Here is a 13,986-nt window from a genome sequence, read left to right as displayed (position 1 = left end):
CCCCGTCCTTTGAAGTGATCCACGAGGGCCGGGGGCCCTCTTCATCTGGAGGGCCCTTGAGTGGCTTCAACCAGCTCATATTCAAGGTGAAAAATCAGGTTGTAATAGGTGCAAAGGGCCGAGGCTGGATGGAGGACCATCACCGACTGGACGCAGCTGCTCTCCTCCAGGAGGACCCAGGTGTGGGAACCCTTTACCAATTTCCTGTGATGATGCTTTGAGTGTCTGGAGGAGAAACAAATAAAAGCTTTGGTGTTTTAGGGTTTGCTCTTCAAACCGGTGAGTCCTCAAGAGGAAAGGGAGGATATCTGATCTGGTTTGGGGCATTCCTCAGATTAAATTCATTAACTTGGTCATAAAAAGTGACATTCTGTCAAAATAATAGTTTATTAATCCAGCTTTAAAGCATCACTTAAATCCATTTCTGACAGCGGCCCCTCCATGTCCCCGTAAAGACTCTGTGTGGTCGGGTCTAAGCTCTTCTGCTGCTGCGTTGGCTTTAGGTTACAGCTCCTTCCAGATTTACAAAACACTTGTCCCATAATCTGCATAAAGACCTGTCCTCCACAGATTATACATGCCCACAAAAACACACAAATATATTTTCTTCCTGTCCGGGAAAAACAAACACCCTCCCAGAATTGTTTTGTCACCACGCATGAAAAGGGGTTTGATGAGAGAAGGTAAAAGGTGGTTGATGTGTTGAAATGGAACACGTCATAATTAACCCGAGCGGACTAATGAACTCTGATTCTAATTGGCTGCTGGAGCCGCCAATCGGAGGCAACACCCAAATGAATTAATTTAAACCATTATAATTTAAATATCCCACATATTTCTAAATTTAATTCCTAAAAAAAATCACAGATTAAAATATTTGGGGTTTTTTTTTTCTTTTTAATAAAATAAACGCAGCAGGGCGCGCCTCTTCTCCCGTTCACCTGGTGGACCTGACGGCACGCAGAACCACCCCACCCCCCAACCCACTCGAGTCACCCTTGCTATTTTTAGGCAAACAAAAGAAACACGCATCCATAGAAACGCATCACAATAATGTGTCGAGCGCAAAGCGATTGGCCCATTGTGCGCCTTAAAGGACGGACACGTGCTCCCCAACGTAAACATAGATAAGGAGAAAAGAGGGAGGGGTGTGTGTGTGTGTGTGTGTGTGTGTGTGTGTGTGTGTGTGTGTGTGTGTGTGTGTGTGTGTGTGTGTGTGTGTGTGTGTGTGTGTGTGTGTGTGTGCGTGTGTGTGTGTGTGAATATAGGAGCAGCACACACACACACACGCCTCCCCCATCAGCACCTTGGACAGAGACGCGCCGCCCCGCAGACTCCACACAAGTCAAGCCGTCAGCTGAGCCTCATGGTCGGATCTCATCTGAGCCTCTTCTCCTGCTGCATCCAGAAACTCTTGATGAATTTTGAAAGTTTTCTTTCTTAGTGACGAGAAGAAAACGAGGAGCGTCTCTGGACCGAGGGCGCAAATCCGCAGGAAAGTGCGGGTTTGAATAATCCATTTTTTTTCTGAACTGCATTTCTTTCTTTTTGTTTTTTTTGTTGTTGTTTTTTTTTTGTTTTTTGTTTGCTTGTTTTTTGTGTTTTTTTTTACGTTGGAACATCCTCGACATGTTGCTCGAACACCCGGGGTCAAGCTGCCAGAACACCGGGAGTTTCTCCCGCTACAGCTCGGGTCAAGGTAAGAGCCATACTTCACTTCGTGTTCGTGCGTTCGGGAACAACGAGGCGTGAAATCAGAGGGATTCTGGACTCCAAAGCAGAAAATAAATAAAAACAAACAACAAGCTTTAACATTAACGTGGTGTGATCTACCGGCGAAATGAACGCGTCTTTCCGGACGGCTTTTACGCACCGGCCTGCCGCGTTACGCGCGGACAGACGGGACATCCTCCGGGCCGGAATACCGCTCCCATCATCCACCGCGGCTCCGGTCCGTGTCTGTGGAGACGCGCTTCTCTCCGCGTTGCGCGTGTGGGACGTTATGAATGCGTAATGAGCGTTCATTGTTGGGAGAATCGCACGAGCAGATGTTATGCACACCGCCGCGCGGGGTTTGTAACGGGAGCGCGTGGCCTCGGACGGACCACCGGACCCGCGCGACAGCCTGCAGGCCCGCGTGCCTCCGGCGCGGAAGAGCCAACAGGTGTCACGTTGCTGCTGCCGCGACAGGTGGGACACACCTGAGGCGCGTCCGCGGAGACCCGGATGATAGTTGTTGTTGGTTTTTGTTTGTTTACCGTGTGTGTGTGTGTGTGTGTGTGTGTGTGTGTGTGTGTGTGTGTGTGTGTGTGTGTGTGTGTGTGTGTACCCATAAAACAAAAAGCCCATAAAAATCTAAATTAACGCAGAAATCGTCAAACTAATGACGTGATTTTCTCTCCCGTCATGCTTTGCGACCGTCCCGGACGGTTACTTCATCGCTTTGTTGTCACATTACTGTCGGCCTCAATATGACATAAAAATGATGACGAAGCTGAAAAGTAAGAGGAAACGCGCCTTTCTCCCAAACCTCCTTCATACACTTCTGAAATGCGGCCGAACGGGATATCGATCCGTGATCGATCAGCGGCCGCGGCTCTAGCCGTGATTTCCCCCGGCGCTCTTTTGTGCCAAAGATCAGTGTCAATAAAATTCATTGGGGTGTTGGACCGATCAACATATTATTGAACAGCCAATCTCTCCCCTAAATAAACACTTGTCCTGAGCCCCAAGACGCGAGGTGAAAGTGTGTGTGTGTGTGTGTGTGTGTGTGTGTGTGTGTGTGTGTGTGTGTGTGTGTGTGTGTGTGTGTGTGTGTGTGTGTGTGTGTGTGTGTGTGTTTGTGTGTGTGTTTGTGTGTTTGAAAAAGTAGCCAGAAAAAAAACAATCGAACCACAAGAAGAAACATTTTTTATTTCTTTCACGAGTGAAAATGAAAGTGCTGTTTCTTTTACATTTTTACTCTCTTCTTAGTGTTTTTATTATTATTATTATTATTATTATTATTATTATTATTATTATTATTATTATTATTATTATTATTATTATTATTTCTACAAAATCTGATCGCCAGTAACTAAAAATGAAAGGAAGGAATTCTTCCCCAATCCTGGACTCCTGAATTACTTCCTGTCCGCCGTGACGAACCCCCGGGTGGAATCTATTGACAAACAGAAGGAAATGCAATTTTCTGGATTTTCTGTTTTGATTTAATTTCATTCAGGGAATTTTTTTAAACTGTTGATCTATTCTTTGTTGTTTTTTTAAATTGCATTTGCATGTCAATCCTGTTTATTTCATTCGGTGGTCAGTACAGTGATACAATCTTATTCCAAAATTCGATCAGTGGCATTAAAGTCAGTTATTTGGTTTTTTTTAAATGACAGAAAATGCCGTCATTTCTTTCCGCAGACATCAGCTGAGTGTGAGATTAGAGAAATAAAATAATTCACAGCTGTAAAAACGGTTGATTTCGATAGAAAACAAATAAAAAACTAGCTAAAAATGGATATAAGGAAATATTCCGGTGTGTTTTCCTGTTCTCTGATTGGTCACCACTGTAACGCTTCTCTGAGTAACGCTATCCCCCCCAGCGCTGAAACTTCACTGGCCTTTCCTCCCGTTATTCTTCCGGGTAAAGGTGCTCGGTAGGTGATGTTAATCAATCTCCCCGTCGCCGGGGAAACGGCGCAGCGTAATCCTGCACAGGCTGCAACACACTGACGCACAAAAGCAAACAACACCGGACGCTGGAGTTCGACGTGAGGCTCGCGTTCGACCGATTTAGAGAACGGATCCCGACCCAGGACCGAGACGTCATGAGCGATGGATGCTGAGCGCGACTCACCCAAAGACGCACCGCATAACGCGCAGATGCTCCTGGCGCTGCTGTCGCGCAACGAGGCGCTGCGGAAAGGTAACGGCTTGGCAACGCTCTGGGATCGGTTGGGAGCTGTGTGCAGGGGGCTGCAGATGTGTTTCCATTTGAGCAAACGTCCCGTGGGGGGAATCGAGCTGCCGGGATGGAGGACGCGTCTCTCCTCCAGTCGGCAACGCAACTTTTACGCACGGGTTCATCTGATCCGTTCTCCTTTCTGTATTTCACCACCGTCAGCCTCTCTGATACACGACTGCACGTTCGTTCTTGGTTCTTTCTCCTGATTTACATCATGTGAATTTACGTGAGAGGCCCCGGTTGGGTGGTGCGGGGGTCCCCGGTTTTAACCCCCCCCCCCCTATAGGTCCCGCACCGGGAGCCGGGAGCCTTCAGGTCGCAGTGCTCTAGTTTTACAGAGGGCGCTGAATTAATGATGACCTGGATACACCTGTTCTTCACGCGGCTCCCGGCGCACTTGTGCGGCCCGGTGGGGCTGATCCCCGGAGAAATGACGCATTAATGTTTCACGACTCGCCCACGACGGAACAATAGGAATGCGATTCCCCGCACGGATGGAACGAGAGGTTCGAAACGCAAGCCTTTCTTTTATTAGTTAAAAAAGAAAAAGAGAAAGATAGATCTTATTTTTATTTATTTGCAAAAACACTTTAATTACATTCAAACATTTTACTACTTACATTTGATGAAAAGCACTAAAGTGCTTCAGAAGATTTTTTGCAAAAAAACTTCACATTCAAACATTTAGAACATTTAACAATTTTTCATTAGATGGAACTTCAAAAACACTAAACACTCAAAAACACTGAACACCAATAAACAAAAGGAAATACAATATAAACATTAGTGCATTATAACAAGACAGAAAGAAAGAAAGAAGTGGTCTGATCATTTATTATTTCACATTTAAATTTCATTTTTTATCCATTTTATTTTGTCTGAGGAAGCAGCTGCCACACATTTTAGATCTGAAGTAGAAATTTCAGCAAACCTCTATGAGTTTAGTTGGTGCGCAAATGTGTTCATTTGTTATAAACAGCAACAACAATAATAATAACAATAATAATAATAATAATAATAATAATAATAATAATAATTTTTTTAATGATTTTTTTTTCTTTCCGTCAAACTTTCTGTTCCTGCTCTGAACGGTCGACTTCAGCACAATTTCTCTATTTTTTGTTTAATATTTATGTAAACAGCATTTATTTATTTATTTATAGTAAATGTTTCAGGAGTTGAATAAATTTAATTCATTTAATACATTTATTAAAAATAATTCAGACAGTAAGTGACAAAAAAACCCCAGATTTTCTTAACTCTGTTCAAATAATCCACCAAAAATGATCAATATAAAAATCTATAGGCTGTATTTAATTCAAGTATTGATCAGATCCTGCTACATTATAGACGGAATGAATCATCAGACGAAAGAAAGTTCATCTCTAAAATGACGTCATAAATATCACTAGGTGAGCTCTGACATCACCTTGGCTTTATTTATTTACGTATTTATTTGTGTTTACTGCCATGTGTAAACACAAATAACGATGAACGATCTGCATGTATTACCTATTAAAGAAGTCATTAAAAGTTTGTCGTGTTTTAAACACTTTACTATTTTACTAAAATTAGATTTTAAAAACATTATGAAGGAAAAAAAATCATCACTGACATTTATTCTGCAAATTAACCTTAGAAACACATGGAAGGGGATTGTTTTATTAAATACAGTTTTATTGGAAGTTACTTCATATATTGTTGTTTAAATCCATATTTTAAATCTTTTTAAATGAAATAAATAAAAGAATCATGTGTATAAACATTCTAATAAATACGTTATTTCAACTGAGAATTCTGACGTGTTCTATAAAGTTCTGTGTAATTAATACATCAGATAATAATCGAATGGAAGCCCTAAATGCGCACATATCCGGCGCAATCCGCGCGTCCGGCCGTCCTTCTGCGCCTGTGAGGATTCCGAACGGACTGACGCGTCTCCACCTTGTCTCCTGCAGAAGTCCCGGTCTGTGCGGGCTGCAACCAGCACATCGTGGACCGGTTCATCCTGAAAGTGCTGGACCGCCACTGGCACAGCAAGTGCCTGAAATGCAGCGACTGTCAGGCGCAGCTGGCGGAGAAATGCTTCAGCAGAGGCGACAGCGTGTACTGCAAGGAGGACTTCTTCAAGTGAGCACATTTTGGGGGGTTTTACGCACGGAAAATGTTGGTTTAAATTATAGACCTTGAGGGTTTTTTCCCCCAAAGTTTTTCCTTTAAATCACTTTTAAATCATTGATTCCCCGAAGGAGATTCGGGACCAAATGCGCCGCCTGCCAGCAGGGAATCCCCCCCACGCAGGTGGTGAGGAGGGCGCAGGATTTCGTCTATCACCTGCACTGCTTTGCCTGCATCGTGTGCAAGAGGCAGCTGGCCACGGGTGACGAGTACTACCTGATGGAGGACAGCCGGCTGGTGTGCAAGGCCGACTACGAGACGGCCAAGCAGAGAGGTGCGGCCCGGGGGGCGGGGGGGGTGGATTTATCCAACAGCTAACGACCGCATCCGAAAATGTGACAAATTAGAGACACGTTTTGTGTGACGTGACGCCTGGGGTGTTCCTGACGGGACCGTGGGGTCAGCCGTAAACTGTGACCACCACCCCCCCGGCGCATCGCTGCGCGCAACGAGATCGATACCAAAGCGTTTAAGTGGAGGAGCCTCACGGAGGTGTGTGTGTGTGTGTGTGTGTGTGTGTGTGTGTGTGTGTGTGTGTGTGTGTGTGTGTGTGTGTGTGTGTGTGTGTGTGTGTGTGTGTGTGTGTGTGTGTCTGTAAGCACGTGTCTAAAGAGGGCCACGTTAATTAATTATTAATTATGGATATAGAATATAATCTGATCAATGACGTCCAGGTGGAGGAACTCGCTTCTAATCAGTTGATTTAATACAAAATTGATTTGTTCACGTGTGTTTAGACGATTTTTCTATTCTGAATTTGACATGATTTAAAATGAGAAAGAGGAAATCTACAAAAAATAAAATGACATCAAATTAAAACTGAATTCATGATTTCTATCCAGCACTGCTGTGTCTAAATTCATCGCGTCACAGAAATATTTTTTACTAAACTGCTGCAGTTAATTTTCTTCCGCATGGACGTGAATTATTAGAATCATTCTGTTTAATTTTGTTCGTTTCAGAAACTTGGGCTTCTAAACATTTCATTTCCCGAACAGCAGCAGCTGCGCTCCTGACGGGGCAGACCGGGCACCGTCCGGTTTTTATCTCCCCATCTGTTTGTTAGAATTTACTGCCGACACCGAGTGTTGATTAATGCGGCGAGTTAAAACAAGTTTTCTCTAAAAACACACACGTTTATTTTACTAATGAGAGGGCGCAATTACTTGGGCAGCATCCATTTGGATGATGGGTTTGTATTTTTTTGCTGTGCTGGACAGGATGCAGTTAGAGAGGATGCCAGAGTTCGGTTTATAGGCTGAAGGGAATTTATCCATTTATGGTTCATTAGAAAGTTGTAGATTATATGGACTGTTTTACGCGATGGGTTTGTGAGAGTTTTCTTACTCGTTCTCGCATAAATAACGAGTTTTTCCTGCAGGGACTGGACATCTGAAGATATTCCCAAGCTGATATTATTATCTTTATGACCATAAATCATTTTTTTTGCATCATTTTTAGAGCCAGCAATCCATCGAAGCGCTGCGTAATGACGCATGGAATCGGTGGAGAACACCGTTAAACGTCCAGTCTTTATTTAATTTGAATATTACCAAATGAAAATCGTTTTATTTGACACATCACCTTGCTCTCCCATCTGCTTTCAGAGGCGGACTCCACCGCCAAACGGCCCCGGACCACCATCACCGCCAAGCAGCTGGAGACGCTGAAGAACGCCTACAACAACTCCCCCAAACCCGCACGCCACGTGCGGGAGCAGCTCTCCTCGGAGACGGGTCTGGACATGCGGGTCGTGCAGGTATCGAGTACATCACAAGTTACCCATTAAGGGGTTTTCCATTAACGTCGGGACCAGTTGTGGCACTGGTAATTTATGGCAGCGGGAGGAAGATGAAGTCCACAGGAGAGTCAGCTTGGTTTAAGTGCAAGCTCGTTAACAATGCTAAGAGGGCTGCATATTGTCTGCGTGGGGAGGCCCACTGGCTGCTCGGTCATATATATTGTTTTATTTGCAAGGACAAAAGTAGAGATGGAAGCCACTAAAAATGCTCCTCATTATTCAGTGAGGAAGAGGAGGTGAGGGTTCAGCTGGGAGGAAAGTCGTTAATGGAGAAACTGAGATAATTCTGTGAGATGAAATGGAAAAAAAAAGGACGTATATTCGTGAGGCCATAAACACTTGAAAACAGTTTATTTTTTATCTTCCTATTTATTTTTCCACAGGTTTTAATTTATGGATCGATCAGCTCCGGATGTTGAACTTTTTAATACATTAAAACCGTGTCTGGTCCTCAGGGCGAGGACAACTTGTAGCTCTCCTGAACTTAATTAAATGTGTGATAAATCTGACACCCTCCACCCCCACGACACCCCCCTACACACACACACACACACACACACACACACACACACACACACACACACACACACTCACACACACGTCCACAAGTCCTCCAAACTTCATGCAAAATCAGGGATGAACCCAGACCTGTGTGATGCCCCAAAGCATTGTGGGATATTTTTAAGGCTCTAATCATAAATAATAACAAACAAACAAACCTGAGGGATTCAAACCTCATCTTTTTTTACCCTCCAGGTTTGGTTCCAGAACAGGAGAGCTAAAGAGAAGCGGCTGAAGAAAGACGCCGGCCGCCAGAGGTGGGGGCAATACTTCCGCAACATGAAGAGGTCAAGGGGCAGTTCCAAATCCGACAAGGACAGCATCCAGGAGGAGGGGATGGACAGCGACGCCGAGGTGTCCTTCACAGGTAGGGTTCAGAGCCCCGGCGCAGATAAATGGAATGCAGCCATCACGACGTCCCTGACGGATGACGGTGACCCTGTTGGAAGTCATCCGTCTGGAGCGGCCGAAGACAACCAGCATCGTTATTCTTGAACGTTGACGCGACACTGGGTTTGGTTTCCATGGTAACGGAGTCCAGTCAGGGTCCAAGCCTGAACGTGTTTATCATGAAATTACTAATAAACCATTAGAAGCACGTGATATAAGTTACTGTACAATAAATCAGAATAACACACATCACATCATTTGCCTGTAATTAAATGTAATTATTTCATGTCATTAGCATTAGCATCAATAAACATCAGGTGGACCATCGGTCAACATGTTTGCCCACCCCTGATCTAACAACCAGCTCCTTGTCCTTGTTCCGTAGATGAACCCCCCATGTCAGAGCTCGGACTCACCAACAGCATCTACAGCAGCCTGAGCGAGTCCTCCCCAGGCATGGGAGGCCGCCAGGGGGGCAACAACAACCACAACTCCTTCCCCCTGGAGCACGGCGGTCTCCCCTCTCAGGACCAGTTCCACGACATCCGATCCAACAGCCCCTACGGTCTCCCCCAGTCCCCGGGGTCGCACCCTCTACCCCGACACCAGCCTCTCATCTCCAGCTTGGTCTACCCTGAAACCGGCCTCTCCATCGTGACCCAGGGAGGCGGGCCCGGGATCAACCCCGCCGTGAGGGTCTCCGTGGGCGGGGCCAATGGCCCCAGCTCGGACCTGTCCACCGGCAGCAGCGGGGGGTACCCAGACTTTCCCGCCAGTCCTGCCTCCTGGTTAGACGAAGTTGACCAGGGGCAGTTTTGATCAGTCCCCATCAGTCTTCTGGGACAGAAACTGGGCCGGGACTGCGTACTGGACCGGCCTGCCTGGATCCTGGATCTCATGAGATTGACAGTTCTGCGCCGTATCTCCAATCTGGAGGGAGGGGGGGAGGAAGACTTCCTTCATTGGAAGCACTTGAAGACTGTCCTCCGGTTGGGGAGCTGTTTTCGGAGACTCCACCATGAGCTTTATAAAGTAGCTGGTTCCGAGTAGACCCCCCGCCCCTTTGGGCGCCGAACCCATCTCCATGTTCAGAACCTAACAATGTCTGGTCGTTGCCAAATGTCTATAAATATATAAACGATATATATATATATATATCTATATATTGGTTTATCGTTGTGGAGACTTTATTTTTATACAGTCCCTTGTTGGACACGAACAGGGACTCCGATGTAAAGACTTGTACATGCTGAAGCAGGGGGGGGCGGGGCGGTGGGTGGGGTCGGGGGCGGGTAGGGATGTGGGGGGGGGTGTTGTCTTTAACGGTTCTTTCTATGCATCTGTGTGTTCTCAGTGTCTCATTCATTTGTTCTACGAAACTACCCCAGAAGAACTGCTGCCCCCCGCCCCCCACCCCCACCCCCCCACGTGGTCATTTGTTTATGTGCAAAACGTTTTATGTCTTATTTATTCCTTCTGGTGATGATGATGATGATGATAAAACGACAGGACTTTAATAAATTTGTCACCAAAATCAATTCGGCTGTTGTTTTTGGTTGTTTGTTTGTTTGTTTGTTTGTTTGTTTGTTTGTTTATCGGAGAAGTCGTTGGTAAACAGGAAGTAGAAACCCGGCCGGAGTCGTGTTCACACACACAGGGATCTGAAACCAGATCGCTCCGTCAGCGGTTCTGATGTCGGATCATCACCTCAGAGATCGCCTGCCCCCGAGGGAATCGAACCTGCATCCATTAGAGGAGGAGGGGCCAGGAGGAGGGGCCAGGAGGAGGGGCCAGGAGGAGGGGCCAGGTGGCCCCTGCACCCGTACTTCCCCCCTCTCATTTGTTTTGTCATTCCTGGTTCAATTAAGCAGATTAAACTGTATATATGGAAGTGGAGGCGTGTCTATCCATCCATCCATCCATCCATCCATCCATCCATCCATCCATCCATTCATCCATCCATCCCTAAATAAAAATGTTGAAATGTTTTTTACTTCCTCTAATTATGACTGAATACAAAATGTATGATCAGTAAAAAACATGACATACATTTAGCAACTGCAGATTGATTGATTGATTGATTAATTGATTGATTGATTGATTGATTGATTGATTGATTGATTGATTGATTGATTGACTGATTGATAATGGTTTAGCTTGTGTCGTGTAATTGAAAATCTGCCACCATGAGAAAAACTTGAATGTTTTCGACCCCCCTTAGAAATAAATCCAGGCTCCGCCCCTCCCCCCACCCCCCAGCAACACAGGTGATTTGAATGATTTCACACCTTTGTGTGTGACCTCCAACCGTTCTTCTGGAGCTCCTCTGACTTCCTGAGGCGGATTAGGACACCCGGACAGGAAGTCCATCTGCAGTCGTCCAGGTGAGACGCCGGTGTGGCCTCAGAAAAGCGACAGGTGTGAAACTCGACCTGGAGACTTCTTGGCGGTGAGAGTTTAGCGTGAAAGGCTGTGTTAATCCTACCTGGTCAGGTAATGCGGCCGTTTGTGTTCGGGGTTAGACGTGAAGAAGCCTCGTGGTGAGTTCACTGACCTCTGTTATTTTGTTAGACGATCGCACCTCACCTTGATTCCGGCCGTCACACGACAGGTGTGGGAGTTTCCTGACCACAGAATGAACTCTTCTGAACAAACTGCTGGGATTATCCAAACTCACTCTGTCAGATTGAGTGTAAAGCCAGCGTTTTCTGAGCATGAGAATGAGATTAACTTGGAAATGCAATTTGTTGGATGGGTCGTATGAGAGCAGAGAAAGGAGTCGTCTGCAAAGACGTGACGTACCTGTGCAATAATTAAGTAAATGGTGGGAAAACAGGACAGAGAGGCTGGAAGCTTGAGAAAAGACATGACCAACCCCCCCATCCTAACGCCTCCCCCCAAATGAAGACCAATGATGAGGAGGAGGAGGTGTGAACCACATGTATTTAATATGACAGGAACATCTGGGTTTGAAAGGTGTGTATATATATATATATATATATATATATATATATATATATATATATATATATATATATATATATATATATATATATATATAGCAACGGCTCTTAAACATTTCTAACCTTGATGCTCACATCACATTTTTGCGAGATGTTGCTGTTGGAAGCTGTTTCCATGACGATGTAGACGACATAGTTTTCAGTGGGATTCTGATCAAACCCTCAGCAGGACGACAAGTTATTCAGAATGTACAAAAAACATGTGTTCGTCAAGATCTGATGTTGTGTAGATTCTTGAACTTTGAGTAAATGATAATTTGTCTGTTTCTAAAGTTCAACACGAAAATAAAATCAATTCCCGGTGAAGAAAGCGGTGCTGCTGCCGTTAAACTGTTGCTTTGGACTAACTCTTAACCTGGACACACACACACACACACACACACACACACACACACACACACACACACACACACACACACACACACACACACACACACACACACACACACACACACACACACACACACACACACACACACCTCCCCTCCGTTGCTGCTCCATTAGGTCTGAATTGTAGCTGTGATGTGTGGGACCCAGGGGAGGTGTTATTGTCAGGCCTGATTTACTCAGCACCATCTGACACAGGACTGGTGTGTGTGTGTGTGTGTGTGTGTGTGTGTGTGTGTGTGTGTGTGTGTGTGTGTGTGTGTGTGTGTGTGTGTGTGTGTGTGTGTGTGTGTGTGTGTGTGTGTGTGTGTGTGTGTCTGTGTGTGTTTAAATGGATGCATGGACGCCGCGGCGTGCTCTTTTTCATTGTGGGACCACTTGAGGAGGGGATGGATGGAGGGATGGGGGGCGGGGGGTTCAGATAGTAATCAATTAAAGTGTTAATTAATAAGATCCTGCAGAAGAATCAGAAAACAGCAACGAAAAATCACTAAAAATAAAAATAAAAATAATTAAAAACTCATTTCATATTGCTGAATAAATGTTTTTTTAAAAAAAACTTGTATTTCTAAATATATAAAAAAAACCATACATAAATATATAGGAAGAAAAGACAATATTTAACACACACACACACACACACACACACACACACACACACACACACACACACACGGTGAATAAACTGCAAACACAGCACTGACCCACAGGATACTTTTGTTTAGGCGTGGATTAATGGCAGCAGCATGAAAGTAATCTCACTAATCAACACGGTCATTATCGTGTTTCCACTGACGGCTTTAATCAGACGCGTCAGGCTCCGCCTCTCCATCACCGCCAGCTGCATAATTATGTCTTCATTTCACTCTTGGACAGGAATGCAATATCTGCTCATCTGTCTGCCGCCTGACTGAGAGGCGTTCAGGAAAACGCCGGGATTAGAAATGTATGGCCTGATGCATCAGTCACCGCTTCTCATCGCTCGCTGCGAGTGTTTGTCATTTTTTATGCACCTGGAAGAGACATTAAAGACACGGGAAGCATCCCGATTCCAGAGATGTTTTGGTCTCATCATTAATGATTTACTGCTTCATTTGTGCCATACATCATCTGTGTTGTGTTAAAAAAAAACCCACACAGGATTGTATTTATCTCTTCTATTTCTTCTTTAGCGGACGGAAACGACATTTTGCTGATGATGTGATTGTTTTCAATGTTTCTTGTTTTAATCCGACGACGTGAAACGAAAGCGAAATGGAACCAGCTGTTTAGGAGTTTCCCCAGCCGTGGTGATTAATGACTCAAACAGAAATAATAATCAAATCTGGAATTTAATTAAAGTCCCGTGGATCACATGAATAACCGAGTAATGATTTAAGGAATAATTCATCTGTGTAGGAAACAAACTTCCCATCTTCCCAGCAGCGATGGAGCATTGGGAACGCCATTGGGTCTCTGGTTCCTGTTTGTGTTTGACTCATGGAGGGATAATCCCCGTCTTCCCATTAGGAGCCTTGGCCCTGCTGAGGGCCATCCCCGGCCCCTCTGGCATCTATGAGGTGTTAACAACTCCCTACGGGAGGCTGTCTGGGTCCCCCGTAACCCCTGACCTCCACACCCACACAGGCAACACTCACCAAACCACTCAGACTCACAGATGGCCGCTCCGCCATCACAGTTTTCAATTATGT

General features: G+C 45.1%; 1 protein-coding gene across 1 annotated transcript; it reads left to right on the top strand.

The window, feature by feature from the left end:
• Positions 1–1,327: 1,327 nt before the first annotated feature.
• lhx3 (LIM homeobox 3) lies at positions 1,328–10,126 on the top strand. Its single transcript, XM_068335019.1, has 6 exons — positions 1,328–1,699; positions 5,914–6,085; positions 6,205–6,407; positions 7,741–7,892; positions 8,691–8,862; positions 9,271–10,126. Exons 1-6 carry the CDS (start codon positions 1,630–1,632, stop codon positions 9,702–9,704), a joined length of 1,203 nt encoding a protein of 400 aa, XP_068191120.1. The 5' UTR covers positions 1,328–1,629; the 3' UTR covers positions 9,705–10,126.
• Positions 10,127–13,986: the final 3,860 nt, after the last annotated feature.

This window comes from Antennarius striatus, chromosome 15 (assembly GCF_040054535.1).
Source record: "Antennarius striatus isolate MH-2024 chromosome 15, ASM4005453v1, whole genome shotgun sequence".
NCBI classification, from domain to species: Eukaryota; Metazoa; Chordata; class Actinopteri; order Lophiiformes; family Antennariidae; genus Antennarius; species Antennarius striatus.
This window is presented reverse-complemented; position numbering and strand designations above follow the sequence as displayed.